The 19,153-nt window shown below is 43.0% G+C and overlaps 1 protein-coding gene across 1 annotated transcript in view; it reads right to left on the reverse strand.

Annotated features, from left to right (window-relative positions):
• Window positions 1–1,491: 1,491 nt before the first annotated feature.
• The window catches only part of ITIH5 (inter-alpha-trypsin inhibitor heavy chain 5), a 45,944-nt gene continuing 28,282 nt past the window's right edge, over window positions 1,492–19,153 (reverse strand). The window contains exons 8-14 of the mRNA XM_065656048.1: window positions 16,492–16,663; window positions 13,752–14,061; window positions 10,457–11,010; window positions 10,028–10,078; window positions 8,897–9,013; window positions 5,823–6,200; window positions 1,492–4,163 (exon numbers count right to left, since the gene is read on the reverse strand). Coding sequence (XP_065512120.1) covers window positions 3,865–4,163; window positions 5,823–6,200; window positions 8,897–9,013; window positions 10,028–10,078; window positions 10,457–11,010; window positions 13,752–14,061; window positions 16,492–16,663 — 1,881 coding nt within the window. The 3' untranslated portion in view covers window positions 1,492–3,864. The remainder of the gene's footprint in view (window positions 4,164–5,822; window positions 6,201–8,896; window positions 9,014–10,027; window positions 10,079–10,456; window positions 11,011–13,751; window positions 14,062–16,491; window positions 16,664–19,153) is intronic.

Genomic DNA, 19,153 nt, shown 5'->3' on the forward strand with positions numbered 1-19,153 from the left:
TCTTTTTTCCCCCCCGCCCCTTCCCTCTCTTGTATTTTCCAAGAAAACACTTCTTATTAAGGAGCAAAAAATAAAGGATTTGGATTTTCTAACTTGGACAGCTTTTGACTTTTAAAAGCTGAGCTGAGTGTGTGTGAAGTTTGTTTGGTTTGTGGGTGTTTTGGGGTTTATTTTTTTTTTCCTAACTTCAAAGTAGTTAAGAAGCATTCAATGCAAATCGAAGACTTGCCTGGCCCTTAGTGAACTAGATGTGCTTGGCTACACTTGCAGCTGTGCAGCTTTATACTATATTTCCGGAAATTAAGTCCCTGTCTGTTTCTTCCTTACTTAATGAGGGATGAAAAATCCTACTTGTGCTAGCACATCAAATGGCTTTTGGAACACATGACACACAGCTCTCTGAATAGATCATTTATATTGCTTAGTGAAATTGGTTTCACAATGCAACTTTTGCTTGTCTGGCGAAGTTCTGTTCTGGTAACAGCTGGAATAACTCCTGTGCTGTTAAAGGTCTTGACTGAAAACAAATTAAAACAGCTGCCCTATTAGAAACTTGCTCCCTTATTTTGAGGTGTACTGGTATTTTGAGTTTGGTTCTTGCTATAGGGCTGCACAGAGCAATGCTGCAGTCTGCGGAGAGTGGAAATTCAGCCACAGCAAAGTCCTTGTCCTGCAATGGAAGGTGAATGATGTGATCTTTGTCTTAGTTCTTGGCTCAGAAGTCTCTCGGTAGGCAGTAGCAGAGCAAGTATGACGGGGAAGGTTGTCCCTCTTGAGCACTGCATGACCAGTGTTGTTTCAGCATCCCTAAATTCAGGAGTCCTGTCCCCTTGGCTGAAATGGTGCTGTGCAATTGCTTCCATTGTGATTGTTTCCATTCCAAAGAGATTCCTCAGCCCTCATTCCTGAGCGATCTGGGCAGTTTGCAATCTTTAACCATATCGCTGCAAAACAAAGTGCTCTGTGACACCGTTGGAGGTGAGAACAAACGTGTGCCTGTGTGTGTAGTTGTCACAGTGCACTGCTTGGGGGCTCTTTGTGGTACAGCAAAGGACCGTGAGGACCAAGCCTGGACATGTTCTCCTTCTGAGAGAGAGAAGTGTTGTGATGCCCCTTTCATGGATGGGTAGATCTGAAGTTTATGGTCTTTGACCTGCTCTTGGGGGAGCAGGAGCACAAACTGTTTTCCCATGTCTTATACTACTGTATTTAAAGTCTGGATCAGTCTTATCCAGGTATTTAAATTCTGTTTAGTGTGGGGATAGACCCCCAGAGTCTGTTCACATAACACGCTTTTTGCCTCCTGTTACATGTATAGAAGCTAAAGAACATCATTGATCTTGATTTTTCTGCTGAAATTACTCTGGTTCCAAACCTATTGTTATCTTGTGAGTGGTTCTTTCAGCCATCTGGTAACATGAGCTCATCCAGCAGCATAAAACATACATAACCTCAGCTTCAAAGCTCATTTTATCTTTGCCAAATGAAAGTTTCACTGCAGTGTTCACTGTAAAATATTTATTGTGAAATGGATAACTGGAGCCTTAATGAGAACTTGAGTATATCGCTCCAGGTGCTTCACATGGTTGGGAAGTTGGACTTGACCATTGTTCTTTTCAGGCCCTAAAAGGATGTTTCTTTGACTAGAGGAGGAGGAAGAGGAGTAATGATGCACCTGAAGCATTAGCATTATGTATGTGTGTGTATACATATATATATATACACATATATATATACAGGAAATGAGACAAGAGGAGAGCCTAAGGCCAATCACTCCCCTTAGTGATATACTTGAACAGCAAAATGTGGAAGGAGAGTGAAGGTTTCCAAATCTCTTTTCAGTAAGGATAGTATGAAGAAGACACCTGCGGAACCCTGGACTGTCTGGAAGTTCACCACCACTATCCTGCTCACTCCGTTCTAGTGAAATGGGAGGTTATTTGAAGTGGGTTGGGTGATCTTCCCACTGCCTTCTTGGGTGGAGAAGTCAAATAGAGCATTAACCTCTGGTTATTGCATGCTAGGACTGTGCTGAAGGTGTTGCCTTTAGTTCTCCCTTGCAGGAGAGCTGTTTCTCAAGATAGCTATACCCAAAGCAGTAGTTTTTTTCTTTATGTTTTGTTCCAGAGCGTGAGCCTTGGCATGAGTTTTGCACTAACTGAGCTCTCTTAAGGATCTTCCAGAGTGCGATTAAATCTAGCTGGTTGCTTTTGGCTCTCGCCCTCTTCCCCACAGCACATGGTGTGAATAAGCAACTATGCTTACTACCTGCCCTGCTGCCACAGTGCTAGCAGTACTAACTAGATGATCAAGCAGCTGGAAAATCACTACTCCACTCCCAGCCGCTGGAGCTCCTACAGCAACAATATGATTTAAATATGCAAAAAAACCCCAGTCAAGATTGAACCTATTTCTGTAGGCCTCTGGCAACTCTGTTTTCTCCTAACACATGGATGTCTTTTAGCTCCTGGAGATGCTTCTACGCCCGGCCTCCTTCCTTTCAGTTCTGGAAAGGCAGAGTACGCATGAGCTCAATTTGGCCTTGCCATGTAAATGTCTTTGTGGCTGTCAAAGTCCTCTTTGGCCAAGTTCTCTATTAAGCAAACTCTCCTGTGGCTGATCTACAGCATTATTCAGCGATGCCTCACTTTAAAATAGACCACAGCCTTGCAGTTTAGGTTTGGTGGTTTCTTTGCAGAGCAGCACCACCTGCAGTGGAGGTGGCTGGCAGACCCTTCTGTAACCTCCCGCTGCCAAATTCCTGCAGCATACAAATTCCTGCAGTGTAAGGAAGGAGAAGGAGCCAGGGGAAACTGGGTTGAAAAAATGTTGACAATTTGGAGTAACTAAAGACTTCCTCCCTGATTAGAAAAGCAGCTAGAAATGTCTAGTCTGCTTCGTAGGGTCATAAGCTGTCACGGGTGCTGGTTCATCATCCTTTAGAGAATTTAAATCTCTGCTAAGCAGAAGTGATGCTCTGCTCAAGAAGGTACTAAGTCTGTTGGAAGCTCATGGTGGAACTTTTTTTTGTCTCTGAGGGAGTCAAGACTCAAGAAATCACTAAACCTGAAATGTTACTTAGATCAGATGCTTCATGGAATGGGAACCTGTACCACTTCTGGTGCTGCTGAAGACCTGAGCGGCTTTTTAAACATGCAGCCTGCAGACTGAGCAATAAACCATGTGAAGGTTTTCACCACTGTTTTAAGGGTCTGTACTGGTTCAGGGAACATCACACCTAGTGGTAAATCCGGACCTCATCCCAATAACCAAGAAAGCAATACCCTCTTGTGGCCTGCTGATTTAAAGTTTTGAGTTCTTTGTTACCTCTTCGATGCCAATGGGTCACTGCAGATGAGTATCCACTCATCTCTCCTTGCTTTGTCTCTCTCCTTTCCCCAGGGACCATGGTTGGTGCAGGTGCTCCAAGTCACTTCTTTACAAAGCATATCACCCAAGGTTGTCCCTCTAGATAGACACTGTGCGTGTCTCACTCTCACTGCGTGACTCACCTGCCCCTGGGGGTATTGCACAGATCCCTGCATGGGTTTATTTTACATCCAGCAGCTCTCTGCTCTGTTAGATACAAGTACTGGCCCATTTATCCCACCCTTCCCATGTGGAAAGCACCAATCACACCTTTAACCAGGTCCTCAACCCTTCCCCCCCATATCCTCATCTTCAGGAATTTGATGAACAATGTTGATATAGCATGAAAGAGAGACAGCTGGTTTCCAAGGGCAAAAAGCCTTGGTTTCTTTGGCACCAAAACGTAAAGAAATATTCATAAGTTGCCTAGTTCTAGAGGCTTCAGAAGGGAATCGCTGTCACACACGCTGCTGCAATGCCTTGCTATGATCGGTCTTAAAGGCTGTTAATTGTCCCAAAGCTGGTCCCTGTGTCAAAAGGATGAGAAGCCAAATAGTCTTTATAGCTCCCATCAATCAGTTTGTCCGCATTGTTTTTGGCAAACCAACAGTCAACCTCCTGCTGGCCATTGTAGATCCTCCTCTGCTTCCACACAACGGGAACCAGCCGTCCCTTCACTTTCAGGGTATTTGTAGGGTTTGGCTTTAATGCTTCAGTTTGGTTCTGGCCAACCAGCTGATGACTTGTGTTTAGAGATTCCCGAAGAAGTTTAACTTCATGGTTCAAGAACTGACCTGCAAGGCAAGACAAAATAGAATCCATGACTGGCTGTTTTGTGCCTGTTTATAAGTTGTTGTGGTTTTGGTTTGTTGAGTTTTTCTGTTGCTCGTTTGGGTTTTTTTAATAGGCTATATTTTGATGATTCTTAGCATATGGGGTTGTAAAAGGACTTCTCTGCAATAGCAAGATGAATCTGGGTCCTGTGATTCCTAAATCTTCCGAACATAGAGATAGAGATTATAATAAAACCCTATTTCTTTTTTCACTTCTCAAGACACACTGCCTGAGCTAAAGACCTTTTTTAGCTGCTAGTAGTAAGTTCCTTTTTGTGGGCCACAGTTACTAGAGGATAGTAGCCAATACAGTGCCCACCAGCAAGCATAAAGAAGATCTAGGCCTGAAGCTCCAAGTTCTCTTCCCTTGCCTTCTTGGGGGCAAGCTCTTTCAGACCAAATCTAAGTGTGGGTTTAGAGGTTTGTGCTTGCAAGTAGCCTGAATCCAAAATCCCACTCCTGAGGGATTATCTCCTGCTTAACCTGGGGGTGGCTGAATGTCATGGAAACTATGACTTCAGTCTTGGAGTTCCTCACCTGTAAATGGTCATAAACATCACTGCTTCTCACTGGCTGAAAGAACCCGACCATCTAGTCATTCTCTGAGCCTACTTAAAGCCTACTTGCTCTCTAAATGTGGGGATGGCTCTTCTTTCACTTCACATTTGAAAGAAAGGGGCCACAAAAGGTACCAGTGGTTCTTGATCTCAATCAGGCTCAGGTGTGAACAGCTCAGTCCTGTGAAAACAGACCCTCTAGACAAGTGCGAGTGTGGTACTTGAAGGGTAAGCCAATGATCTCTGGCAATGTGCTAGCTCTCTTTCAGCATCTGCAAGAGCTCAGTTGACTGTCATAGAATCATAAAACGGTTCAGGTTGGAGGGGACCTTAAAGACCATCTTGTTCCAACCCCCTTGCCATGGGCAGAGGCACCTTCCACTAGACCAGGTTGCCCAAAGCCCCATCCAACCTGGCCATGAACATTTCCAGGGATGGGGCATCCACAGCATCTCTGGGCAACCCGTTCCAGTGTCTCGCCATCCTCACGGGGAAATAATTTCTTCCTTACATCTGATCTAAATCTAGCCTCCTTCAGTTTAAAGCCATTACTCCTTGTCCCATCACTACATGCCCTAGTAAAAAGTCCCTCTCCAGCTTTCTTGTCCTCTTTGCCTAGAGATTCAGACCTTTCTTTGCGATGTCCCTGAGAACACATAAGCAGCTGGGCTATTCTGAATTAGGACTACTGTTAGACAATCTCTTACTGGTGCGTTCGTTCAGGGTTCTTGTGGGATATTTGGTTTCTATATCTGTATTGGGAGCATCGAGGATGTGTATTCTAATGACAAGTGTATTAAACAATCTTAAAAAGAGCGAAAATTTGAAAAACAGGCACAGCCACATAGGTAGGATAGTGGGAGATAGCTCATACAGAAAAAGATGGGAGAGGAGATGGGGATACTAGTGACAGAGAAGTTGTTTGAGAATGGATGTAAAAATCTCACCTGGGAACTTAATCCCCACCTGCCTTGTTCATTACCTCCTATCTTTGTCCTTTAAAACTGTTTGGGAGCATCATTTTTGTCTGGTTTACGGCTCTGAACCTGAGAACGTTACCTACCCAGTAATCCGTGGGAGTTGGAAGAGAGGCCTTTACTGTTGGAGATGTAGAACCCCAGGTGATTCCTCTGATATGGGGCTGGCTTCTTATAATGGTGGATGAGGATGACAAAGCTGATTGTGTCTCGTATCGTCACAGTGATGTTGGAATTGGCAGAGATGGATACCTCAAGGCTGCTGCTCCGCACAACAGCACTCCGATCGCAGGACAGAAGAAGTCTTTCCCCGTCATCCAGGATGATTCTTTTAGGTGTGATCTCTAGGTAAGACCTCTCTGGCTTATTGTTGAGGATAGTGATGGTGCTAAAGTAAGTCCGATGCTTCTTGTGGCCGTTGGGTGGTGCAGGAGCTCCAACTAATTGTCCATTCACGGTTACACCTTGCAAGAAAATAATTGATAAATGAAAGCTGGAACCAAGGATAGGTCTATTGTCTCAAAGATAAAAGCCTTCCAACTGAGGACATGAAGATTCACCACCTCATACTCAATTATTTCACCTACCAGTGTTTAAAGCAGTATAACCAGTCTGTTATAAAATGGCTACTTTATACAGGGCACCTAAGTTTACACAAGCTCAGAAAGACTGGCCTTCCCTGGAGCCAAGAGTCCCCAGACTCACTAGTCCTAACATTGTGTACACAATGCTACGGGACCAGCTACTCCTCAGCATGGCCACTTCCTAAACTTAGACCTACCTATCATCAAGACAATGATAGATGAGAATTTTGAGCGACACAAGACAAATATTTCTCTTCCTGACTGCTATAGCCTGCCAAACTGTGGTATGATTTACCTAGACCACCTTCATGAGTAACTCAAACCTGGGCAAACATACTAGATCTTGGAGGACTAGGAAAAGCTGCTGGCAGGCCTGCTTTTCCTCCTATCACCAACTCGCATAGGGACTGAACTTCTAGGAAGAGGCCCTGGGTGTATCTGCATGCTGCTGTCTCAGATTATCTCAGAGTACTAGACAGTTGCAGTTTGATGTCCCTTTCTACCTGACACCTAGGAAGAGAACCAGCCTAGGAAGCCACAGAGTAAGTGTTACTACCTTGGTCAACATGCTAAAGACTGAGCAGGACCAGTAGAGGGAATAATTTGACCCGCAACACTCTGAAGTGCTAAACTGCTAGGTGGCAGCGTAAGAAATTCAGGTTGTCCTTGTGCCACTGAAGAAGAGGACCCTGAACCCTGCACTTCCATTGGGCTGTTTCCAAGTTCACCACTGCTGCTCTTCCAGCTTCCCTCAGTTTTACCCCCAAAGCTACTTTTGAGTAGCTTAAAGTACAGCCCTCACTAATTCAACTGAAGCCTAGATGTCCACAGTAAGATTCAAAATCATTTTCATTATTTTTATGACTTCCTGTCCATAAGACAGTGTCTCACTTCCCACGGGTCTCTGAACAGCTACTAGACAGTAACAATAAAGGAGGAGGCTTCTGGCTAATCCAGGCTAGACCCAATCCATCAACACTGAGATGAAATGTGTCCACATCACTGTCATTGCTAAGGGAATCTTTCATGTCTGTGTTTATAGACTCAGCTTGCTAGTGCTGTAGAGTCTGTTTTTCTTAACCTCATTCCACATTTGAGCCACAGAATCCTTCAAGCAGAGGCACAAATACAGTTTGTGAAATGTTTAAGGGAAACTTTGCCAAGAGCTGGACCGTATTCACTAAGACAGGCATGAACACAGAAATATGGAGGCTAGACCACTGCTACACAGAACAGAATTCTTATAACTTTATTGTGGCATTGTTTATCTTTGTAAAACAAGTCTGTGCATTGTCTCTGGTTTTGACACCCGTTGTTCCCACCATTTCTCTTCTCAGGACATAATCTGCTTATTAGCTGGCCTACTTAGAATTCCAGATGGGATCAGAGCAGAACTTGAGCCCCTGGGGATAAGACTGGCTTGGGCAAAGCAGATCCTGAATCCTGTGGGTTTTCTCAAGTCTGTCATGACTCTGTAACCAGTTTGGTAATTTCTTCACTGAAACAGCCTCAGTGCTTGGTTAGCCTTTTTGGATACTTTATTCTGAAGCAAATGGTGCTATAAGAGTGGAGCTCTAATAACAGAGCAATTTTGGTGAGTTCAAATCTTTTATTTGCATGTTGTGACTTTGTAATTAGAGGGCTGATGAAGTTGCACCATTCAAGAAATGCACTGTTTCTGCATCAGAAAGCTGAATCCCCTGTGTAATCTTTCAGCACGGAGGTGGCTGCATGGCTCGGGCAAAAACCACATGCCATATGCAAAATGCCTGTGGCTGTTTGTTCATCTGTGGCTGCTGCAGGACTTGTCAAGTACAGCTCCCAGACCATACGGGGTCTAATGATCATGGTCTCTAGACATGTGGAAGAATTTTTTTACACTGAGGATGGTAAAACACATGAACATGTTGCCCAGAGAGGTGGTGGATGTCCCATCCCAGGAGACATCCCAGGCCAGGCCAGACGGGGCTCTGAGCAACCTGAGCTGGTGCAGATGTCCCTGCTCATGGCAGGGGTGGCACTGGATGAGCTTTGAAGGTCCCTTCCAGCCCAAACTATTCTATGATTCTACGATGAGGAACTGAGCTTTCTAATCTAACTAGACTGAAAGTGTGCCATGTGGTTCTCGTGTAGTCAAGTGAAGTCTCTCGTTCCCCTGATTCCAGTCAATGAAGACCTGAACTAGGAAAGGTTTGCATACATATAAAGGCCACTTGTCTCTATGGTTAGATCTACTCTGTTGACACACACTTCTGTAGATGTGTTTGTTTTGTGCATGTAACAATGGCCTGGCCTCCTCCTTGCTTAGGATTGTTGTGAATTTACCCTTAAGTGATGCCAAAGTTGGAGGTCAGTAAGTGCAAGCGAACAGTTTACCTCCCCTTCTAATCCAGGTGATTAGAGCGAGAAAAATGGTGTGCACAAATTTTCCATTTTCTGTCTGGATAACCAATTTTTTCTAATTTCCTCTCAGTTTCTTTCCCTATGAAGCACCTTGGTGCTTAGTCTTATTGCTAGAGATTGGGCTTTACACTACAGTTTTCCTCCACAAGCAACTGCTTTACTTGGCTGCTCACCAGATTCCTTATGATCAGAAACCAGTCGGAGAATGTCCCCTGGCTCTCCATCGATATTGAAGCAGACAGAGAACTTGCTGGAGGGAAAATCAATGACAAAGTGAGGGTCTCCATCCGCTGAGAAAATACGGAAAAAAAGAGAGAAATGTGAGAGACTTACACAAAACTGTAGTGTCCAAGAATGTAACAAAACTGCTTTTCAAAGTGTGTTTGTGCCTGTTTTTTCTAAGACCTCATGGTTTGTTGTTTTTGGAGGGTCAGGTGGAATTGGCCAGGAAATGCCAAGTTTTGCTTTGTTTTTCACAAAGATTACTTTATTTTGGTTTGGTTTTTTTTCTCACAGGAGAGGTTGGGTTTTCAATGAAATAAAATTCTGGTGATTTATGGGAGTTGTCGTGCATGTTTTTTATACTCTTCCATATTCTGTTGGCAGGCTACAACCCCCACAGGACACAAAAATCTATCTTCTAACCAAGGACTAGTGCATGGGCACACCTCACACTGAACCCTCCCGGCCCTCAATATCAGACTGGAGAAGTCAACAGCAGATAGTAAACAACCCCAAAATCTTAATTTTTTCAACAATCCTTGACCTATCATCAACTACCAAGTAGGTGTAATTAATAATAAGAAAAGCTAAACCCCTAGTTTTTAAGGTAAATTGGACCTTATCTAGTGAAATTGAAGTCTAAATTATTGTTTTTAATGTATGAAAAGGACATTAAGTAAAGGTGAAGAATCAACAGGAACATAGGGCAACACTATGGAATTTTCTCTTTTTTTTCTATTCAACATTTTTTATGTTTCAGCAACATTACTTTATAAAATGTTTTTTGAGTATTTCTAGTACAGAGAGGATGCGCTTCCTGGTCTCCCCAATCTACAGAAGTCCAAAACCTGAGGATCAAGTGTTGCAGATCATCTGCCTTGCTGTGTTTCCTCACATCACTTCTCATTACTGATCCTCTCTGTGTTTTGTTGTTTTCATTTTCCTCCCTACTCTGCAGGTCTGGTAAACAGGATTTTGGCTGATTTGTCGGGATGGTTATATCACAGTGGCATGCAACTGAGGTTACCATAAATCAACAACTATTTTTTTTAATTATTAAAGGCATGAAAACAGGCACTGACCTGAAGTTTTGGAGATTTTAATTCTTTGTTTATCTTGCTGTCGGCGTATACCTAGAAGTGGGGAAGGAAGGCTGTTACAATTACTTATTGAGCAGCAGAAAGAGACGTAGCATAACAATGGTACCAAAATATTATTTAGCGAGATTATGTGATGTATACGCTAGCTACTTTAAACTTCATTTAGAATATCAATTTTTCTTCAGCAATATCTACAGAGCAGTAAGTGCTTCAAGGGGGCGAGTCAGGTGCCTAAAAGCTTTGCTTAAGGTCACGCAGCCCACAATTAGTAAAATCAGTATGAAAATCTCTGCTTTCTGTTTACCACTCCTCAGTTCATTGGCTAGATCATCCCTGTTGACAAAGTCAGCCATGAAACATCACCTACATGAAGAGATTTCGTACCAGCACATGGTTATTTTTCTCTCGTACCTGGTGGTGCCTTGTGTCCCTGCAAGCTCTGCAACTTCTCACCGATGCCATCAGTAGAAGGGGTGATAAACTCCTCTTGAGGTGGTTCTGAATGGAGCCCAGCCTCTCTCATCTTCAGAATGGTGAAGGGAGTAACAAAATTGTAAGTCAGTGCCATTGACTTGGCTTTCTCCATCAAATAGTCTTTTTCCTGGTTGTTATCACTCTTCAACCGAGAGTTAAGCAATTCCTTGATGGTGAGGTAACTCCATGCCCTCTCAATGTAATTGTTATCACCTTTGCCATCTTCCAGGCCAGGGACACCTCTGATGTCATTCCTGCTTGGCAGGTCTATAGCCACATCTGTTTTGAGGAGGATGTACTTCTTGGAGTTGCTAGCAGTCACCTCTACGTGGAGACTATCTGAGGTGCGGTTGATGAGTTTGCCAGCTATTATAATTTCAGAGCCATTGAAGTAGTTAGGGAAGAAGTTCTGAGTGACTTGCTCCACATTGTCTTCAGAGTAATCAACACGGATGTCGGAGAGAAGGGGTGTTCCTATTTCATCATAGAACCTTAAACAAAAACACATTTCTCACTGTTAGTACTGCTCATCCAAATGTATGCACACACTCTTGCACTTATACATGGCCAAGGATGTAGTCAGACCAACTAATATGGCGCATAAGACATTCAGGAGCAGTTAGAACTACCAGGCCCCAAATTTAACCACTGCATCCACTGTAACTGGGCCCAAAGGGCCAAGGGCGTCTCTACCCTTAGAGGTTTTCCAAACTTGAGAGGACAAGGTCCTGAGAAACCTCACCTAAATTTGAAATTAGCTTTTCTCTGAGCAGAAGGCTGGATTACATGACCTCCAGAGGTCCCTTTCCACCAAAATTATTCTCTGCCTCATTGTAGTTTCCAGTGTTTCTTAGGCATCTAGACAGAGTCTCTTAAGTATGTTCAAAAGCATCTCACCATGGCCTGGCAGTCACCTTCCTTCCACCATGATTCCAGAGCTCTGCAAGGAGATATTTGTGACTACTTAAGTTTGCTTAAGAGGACATGTCCATCACAAATTAATTCTTCACTTCTCAGTCTCTCCATCACAAGTTAATTCTTCACTTCTCAGTCTCATAGAAAACACTCTAGTTATTTCAAAATGTACTTAGAAGAGATGCTGCTACCCACAGTTGTCTAGTGGTATTCCACATGGTATTTCAGAGCCAGAAACTGTAAGACCATATGTTAGGTCCCCCAAAGCTGGAGAGTATCTGATCAAAAGCTTCTGTATCACTGCAAGAGCCCTAGATAATACATTTTGGGATGGTCAGTGTGGGACAGGCAGGAATGAAGTTTTCTGAGGGTCAAAGGAGAAAGAAAATCAAGAAAGAATCTCACCGTGCCCATGTAAATAAGCACACTTCCAAGGAACGGAGGAGTCCGAACTACTGAATACAGGCAGCTTGGCAGAAGAGAACTCACTGCTACCCTATTGCTAACTTTCTTTTGGAGCAAGACATGGTTTCCATGGAGCTTAACCCTATAATGCCTTGTTAACATGACCTACTATACTTCTGAGAATACCTGTTCGGGCCAGAAAGCCTTTACAAGCAGTCAAGTCCTAAGTTTACAGTACTGTGTTTTCCCTGAAGTAAAGTGCTTTTGATGGATGTTCCCAAACTGCTCCAAGAATGCCACATTTGCCATTTAAATGCCAGACTCTTCATCTCTTGGCAAGTGATTTGAGTCTAATTTGGTAAATAAACAAAGAATTGGCCTCAGACTTTTTTAGTTTAAGCTGCATTTATTTTTCACATCTGCTTAAACAGATTGTCTGGAAGCTAGAGTCACACTTTCTGTTTTATTCTCTCTCCAAGGAAAACCAAAGCCTGAATTGGTTGACTTTCTTTTAAAGTCTTTCTGAGCACTCTCTGATGCAGAGACCTTGTCACAATTTAAAATGTGAGCGAATTAAACCTGACAACTCTCTGTGAAATAACTCCTCGGCTTTAACAAATTGTGGAGTGAGAGATACAATGTCATAGCACAATGCAGGGAAGTATCTGTGTAAAAATACAACCCACTGACCACAAAAATCAGAAATTATGTTGGCACCCATGTCGATTTTCCCTCCACCTGTGGTTTGAATTGGCCTCCAGGAAGTGATTTTCTGTGTAAATTTGGCAGCAGGTGCCCAATGTGTTTGCCACCACTGAGCTTGATAAACAGTGAGCTGTTTATCAGACATATGTGTTTGAACAAGTGTTTGTAGTGCTGGGTTCCTTGGCCCAACCAAAAAGCACATCCTTCATTTGCCATGGAATGCCACTTACCATCCAAAATGCGTGTTCTGAGAAGCAAATGAGACGGGTGGAGTGGCAGATGGATCTACAAAATCCAATTTAAAAGGAAGACAACTGTTGTCCACACATAACCACCACATAAAGAAAAGCTCTAGTGGAAGGTTCAAGATCTCATTGTTCCAGATGAATTAGACACTAGCTAGACAAGAGGTCTCTTTGTTTTCCGAGGTTCAAAACTAACATTTTGGGAGTCAAAGCCAAAGATTTTTGCTTGGAAATACTGACACACTATCTGACATTTTAGACAGAGCTGTGGTTCAGATATCTTTTTGCTGTTCCTCACTAGGGTCTCCCCTTGAACTACAGCTCCATGATCACAGAAGAGGAACGTAATCTCTGGTTCTACTGAATGATGAGGATTACAGGAAACTTGTTAGGAGTTTGGGTCACAAAGAATGAGAGGATGAAGTGACTACATGATCATCCCAGTGTGTTTTTCAAAGTCAAATATTTTGGAGTTTGAACACAAGGTTATATTAAAAAACAAAACAAAACAAAAAAACCCCACACACAAATAAACAAACAAAAAGAAATAATTTTCTGCCCCAAACTGGTATCTCCATTCCCGAGCCCCTCCATATGGTTTATGTTGTCAGTTTGAAGCAAGCAGTCCATCTTTTCCTCCCTCCATCCACCTGCAGAGAGATGTCACTCATGCCTCCCATCTCTCCAGGTTTACATGCCCAAAACAAACATCTGAATTAGCGAAACAAATGCCTTGTTCTGAGGGGCCGGGAAGCTGCAGTACAGCTCGAGGGATCTGCTGGGAAGGAGACAATTTCTGGGTAGGCCTCCTCAGTATCTGAGCATACTCTGCCTCTCTCTATCAGATTTGAGCCTCAGAGAAACTCCCATCTCTTGCAGTGTTTCCTTAGAGGATTTTGCTTCCCAAAACCCTTGCCTAGAGGACCCAATAAAGATATGAGCACAGAAAAAGCAGAACAAACCCTTTGAGGTGACTGGCTGCATCCTCATCCTCCTGGAAATGCCTCGTCATGCCACAGTTCTCCAGTGCCATCCTCTCCAGCAGCTTGTGGTCCACATCATTGCCAATGCCGATGGTGAAGAGGCAGAATTTATCACGTATGGCATCCTTGGTGTTGCTGAGGATTCTGGACGACTGTGTTTCCCCAACAGTGGGCCTCCCGTCCGTGAGGAAGATGATCAAGGAGACGCTCCTGGCATCGATGTCATTCTGAGCAATGTAATCATTAAGCAGCTTTGCACCGGTCTGGAGAGCACCATTAATATTAGTCCCTAGGAAGTTACCAAAAGGATTAGCTCATTTCTCCTCCTAATAGGGGTACAAATAATTTTCCTAGGCTCCATTTAGTATGATGAGAGCATCTGTGTTCATTGGGATGTTTCTTTTCTCTATATGAGGTTGCGCTGGCCCTTTAATTCAGTTCAGCTCTGTTACTCAGCACCAGTATGAATTGAATTAAGAATCGCAGTCTATTATGTGAAATTGCTGTATTCTAGAATGTCTCAATATACAATAATCAGCCATGGTAAGCAGAGTCATGGCACATACCGTGTCCTGCCAGTACATACAAAAAAAGTTAAACTTAATTACGGGACTCTCCCAGATTACATCTGACTAGGAAAACAAGTTCTGCTCACTTTGTCTGAAGGGCACAAGTTTTGGAGAAAGAGAAAAAGCCTTCAAATGGGAAAACAAGTGGTTGGGTTTGTTCTTCAAACCCCAGGGGCTAACAAAGTTCAAAGGGAAGAGAAATGGTTTTGTTAGCTGAGGAGTATATTTTCACAAAACAACTGGCTAGCAAAGAATAGAGATGACTGAAGTGGGGAGAGAGGGAGAAAAGAGAAAATAAATGAGGAAATAGATGTACTTTAGAAGAATAACCATGAAAAGGATTCAAACCTACTGCATGCTCAGGAAAAAAAGCAGGAAAATGAGCTCAGGTATCTCCTTGCTCCATGTATTTCTTGTGCCAGTCAAGGCAAAGAGAGATTGATTGTGGAACCTTTGCAAGATCAGTATGTCTGGGTTAAAAACAGCTCAGGTATCTAGAAACTTATTGTGCACAGCTCCAGTGACTGCAGCAAGATAAGGAATAGGAAATGGGCTGAGATTTCTGAAAAGTCCTCAAAATCCAGACTGTTTTTCTTGCAGAATGGTTTTGAACCAAAACCATGCACCTCAATATCCTAATAGTCTCTCAGACCCCATCCATATCCAAAATTTCAGTTTTCTTCTCAGAAACAAAAGAAAACCATCCCATGTGGCAGAGTGTACCATTTCAAACCCAGCGAGATCACAGAGTTACCACGCACTGAAAACTGTGGTTTGCCACATACACAAATATTTAGCAGCAATATTTTGTTCCCGTTTCTTCGGTGTGTGAGTATGACATAGCGGTGCAAGCACTGCACGTTCTTTGCATGTGTGATCTGCAAGCCTGAGTGCATTCACATTCACTTGAAGATGCTAAAGCAACAGCAGCTGTATATGGAAAATGCAGAGTTAGACAAAACTAAAGTACTGCTGGCCTGTGATGGAGAATCACTGCACCTTTCTGTCGAACCTGAGTTAATAATTTCCTTTTACTTTTGTTCTCTGGCAGGTTCACAAGCAAACTCAGCTGGTTCCTGCACAGCTCTTTTGGCACTTCAGGAGTAAAAAGTTTCGTACTCTGAGTTTAGTCTCATTATTGGTAATTGTTTAACTGGGCAGGTCCCTTGACCACTTCCTAAACTCTTCTTCTCACAATACAAACAGTACGGCAAACCATCCTGTTTGCCGTGTTTTTCCATCAGAGAGTTTCCTTTGCTAGGAGTGGTCACTGGTCAGGAGAAGCCATGGGAAGGCCTTGTCTGACCTTCAACCAGCTGTGACTGCTTGCATGGAGAAGGGTTTACACAGGTCATTTTGAAGCTCTCTGCTTACCTGGGGAGTGCTCAGGTAGGATGGGCACAGCTGCCGAAGTATGTTTTATTATAAACCTCACTATGTTTTTTTTTTTCTTTATACTAGTGTCTGTAGCCTCACAGGAGACCACTGATTCAAATTCAAAATCATGCCTGCACTCTACCACTGTTCTGGGGTCTCCTCCTCTCCCCTCTTCCCTTCTAGCAATAAAGCACAAGTGAAAATTGTCAATAAATTCTTAAATATCATTCTGGCTGCTCCTTGGTAGAGACATGAAGAAGACAGTACTAAGTGAGAAACCAGGTCTTGTAGAAAGCAATCCCATAACCCAGGCTGAGTAGTCCATCCCTGGAGTTTCCAGCCCAGACAAAATCATGCGCCTCCTTTTACACAGGCTTTCAGAAACTGCACAAGTACCAGCCCTCTGTGTCCTTCACCAAGATACGGTATTTTTTTCCTATGTCCTCAATAAATAACCCTGGGAACTTGGGAACTTTCCCACTGTGAGAGTCTCACCAGATAAATGGGAGAATGGGCGCAATTTGATTTTAACAAGTATATCCAGTCCTATGACTGGATCTAGGGACACCTTCCCATCATGCACACTGATAAAGAGCACATACCATTTTGTTACATAAACCTGATTGGAGGTAGTGAATGGCCCCCCTTGTCCCATGACCTAAGTCCCAATGTGTTTTTATTGCTACATACTACATGACCACATTCACCACTATCCATTCTGCTGTAGTTAATTGGATAGCAAAATTAATCCCATTCATATCTCTGGATCGTACCTCCAGTAGGTGACATATTATGAATGTACTTTTTTGCATCTCTTATATTATTCGGAGTAACTGGCACCATCTGGTCCTGCTGCCAGACCTTTATTCGGTTGGAAAAGCCAATGATATTGAAGTGGTCTTCAGGCCTTAGGTCCTGGAGAATTGTGAAGAGAGCTTCTTTGGTCTAGAAAGAGAAGAGAAAAGAGACCAGTAGGCACAACCGTCACTGTTTTAGTGGGCAAGAATTAAATTCTTAAGAGGTTTACTGATCTTATAGATATTTCTTATAGATATTTCTACACTGCCAGTTTGGCTGATGAAGATAACTGTGATATCCTTCCTTGTCTCAAGGCCTGATCTCCTGTGGCGCCAGGTGCTACACAACTATAAGACGAAAGAACAACCCTTGCCCAAAAGATCTTGCAAAGCTGTGAGGAATGTGCCTGGACCTAAAAAGCTTAAAACTCATTCATGACAATTAGGATAAAAGCTCTCACTGACTGGGAAACCATGCCCTGAACTAAGGGATACTAAATAATGTTGACTCATACCAAATGCCCCGTGGAGTTCTTCTAAACCCTTCCAGACTTGCTGTAAGTGGCATATCATTAAAAAGGTTACTTATAAGTTGAAATACCTCTAAATATGTCAAGGATGCAAATGCTCTGTTTGTAATTAAAATACCGGTTAAGCTAATACGTACAAATGAATGTGATACAAAAAGAAGCCCTGACTAGTCATTGCAGGTTCTACCTGCTAGTCAGTTTTGTCCTAGGCTTGTTTTTCCAGCAATATGTCAACGTTATATTGCTCCACTGTCCATCATCGTATGTAACTACAGGCAATCACAGTGAGGAAAGCTGGTATCAAGATGAATTCATAGCAAGAGAGGTTAAGGTTCCTGGTTGATGGGAAAGACAAGCCACTGAGGATAAGCCAGCAGAAAGAGTGCAGATGTGTCCAGTTCTCCCAAGTGTGACCAACTTTGATTTAACAGCCATGCAGCTGTGTTGCATGGAGACAAACTTCAGCTTAGTAAGACCAGCTCAGAGAAGATGCCCAAAAGCAGCCTCTGTCTATGCAAACATACCCTGCACTTGGATGCAAAACACATGGAAAGAATATGTGGAAATATCTGTAAGCAGAAGGATCAGCAGCTTCTCAGCTCTGCCCCTTCTTGGCCAGCATTAAGCCTTTCAAATTCCAAGGAAAGCTATGTAGGAAACAATATGGTGGACTCATCAGCATTTAAACATTTCTCTTGTGCCTGTCAAGGAAATATGTGAAGGGCTTGTTCAGAAAAAAATACAAAAGGTAATTAGCGATGCTGGAAACCACATGTTTCTAGGCCTAATGTTGCTATAATAAAGACAGTCTAGAAAAGAGCTGAAAGGACTGATCAAGCTATGTCATCAATATCCCTCTGGATTCTACATTGAAGCTGATGATGCAATGATGCAACCGCAAACATATTACCCACCGCAGAGGAATCTGTAGTCCTCCCAGCTGTTGTCTTGGCTTCCTGTTCATCTGAAGTTAAGGGGAATATTTCCCATAGCTTCAAACAATCTGTAACCAGGTCTGGAGTCCCTCCCTGCCTGTTTCTGTCCTCCGTATAAACCGTTTTCCTCTGTAGGGATCACAGGATTCGTCCCCCACTTGCTCAGCTGGAACATTGCTCCACGTCTCACCACCACACATTTTATTAATGTTTCAAAGATGAGAATACTAAACCAAATGCTGGTGGAAGAGGTTCTTTCAAAGAGAAGGAGAGAGCCCCACTTAGTTCAGATCGTGATATGCACCAAATAAACCTTCAAGAAGATGAATCCCTGCCCCAAACATGAGGGCTGTCTCCTCAGTCTAAAAGTCCATAGAGAACTTGCTAAGGTGAGCTAAATAGCCGTTATTTCAAAAAGAAGGAAAAGTTTTATGCTCTCGCATCTCCTCTTTTACAGTAGCCTTTGTATTGTAAAAATGCATCCATTAATACATATAACCCTTCAGAGGGACACTCAAACATTCACAGTCCCATTTTACAGAAGTGAAAATTGAGGCACAGACTACTTTAATAGTGATGTCAAGGCCACATATTGAGAGCTTTCCAAAACCTGGAGTTTCCAGCTCTAAATCCAGTAGGTCAAAAAATCTCTCATGCATATGTAGAAGAGCAAAGCAGCAATCACGCAGTGAAAAAAAGGACTCTTGGATTTATTTCATGATAAGAAGAGTGGGCCTCAAAAAATGAGATCAAAGTGAGTAGAAAGTGAAAACGGAGAAGCTTCTACTCTGTGTAAGAATGATCGGGCCTTCATGCCAACCTCTGCTGAAGGAAATTTTGGGCAGGATGTTAAAGCAAGAAACAAGGAGACCACAACAGCTCCCCATGTGCAACATCCCTCCTCCACTCCCTGCCACAGGCAGGGAAGGGAGGAAAAAAGAGGTGCTGAGAAGCAATGATTGGGAGCAAAACTCCCCAAGTCTCATTATCCATATTATAGTTCTGATTATAATTAATATCACTTGACCTTTTCCATTACAAAACCTCTTTTTTTCAGTGTTCTTGCAATTCTGTCAAACTGCACTTTTCTCAGAGAGATTTATTGGGCTGAACGGCTCTGTTGTTTCTGAGAACAAGGCAAGAGGAAAAATAATCTCGCTTTGGCCTTCTTGC

This window comes from Caloenas nicobarica, chromosome 1 (genome assembly GCF_036013445.1).
Source record: "Caloenas nicobarica isolate bCalNic1 chromosome 1, bCalNic1.hap1, whole genome shotgun sequence".
NCBI classification, from domain to species: domain Eukaryota; kingdom Metazoa; phylum Chordata; class Aves; order Columbiformes; family Columbidae; genus Caloenas; species Caloenas nicobarica.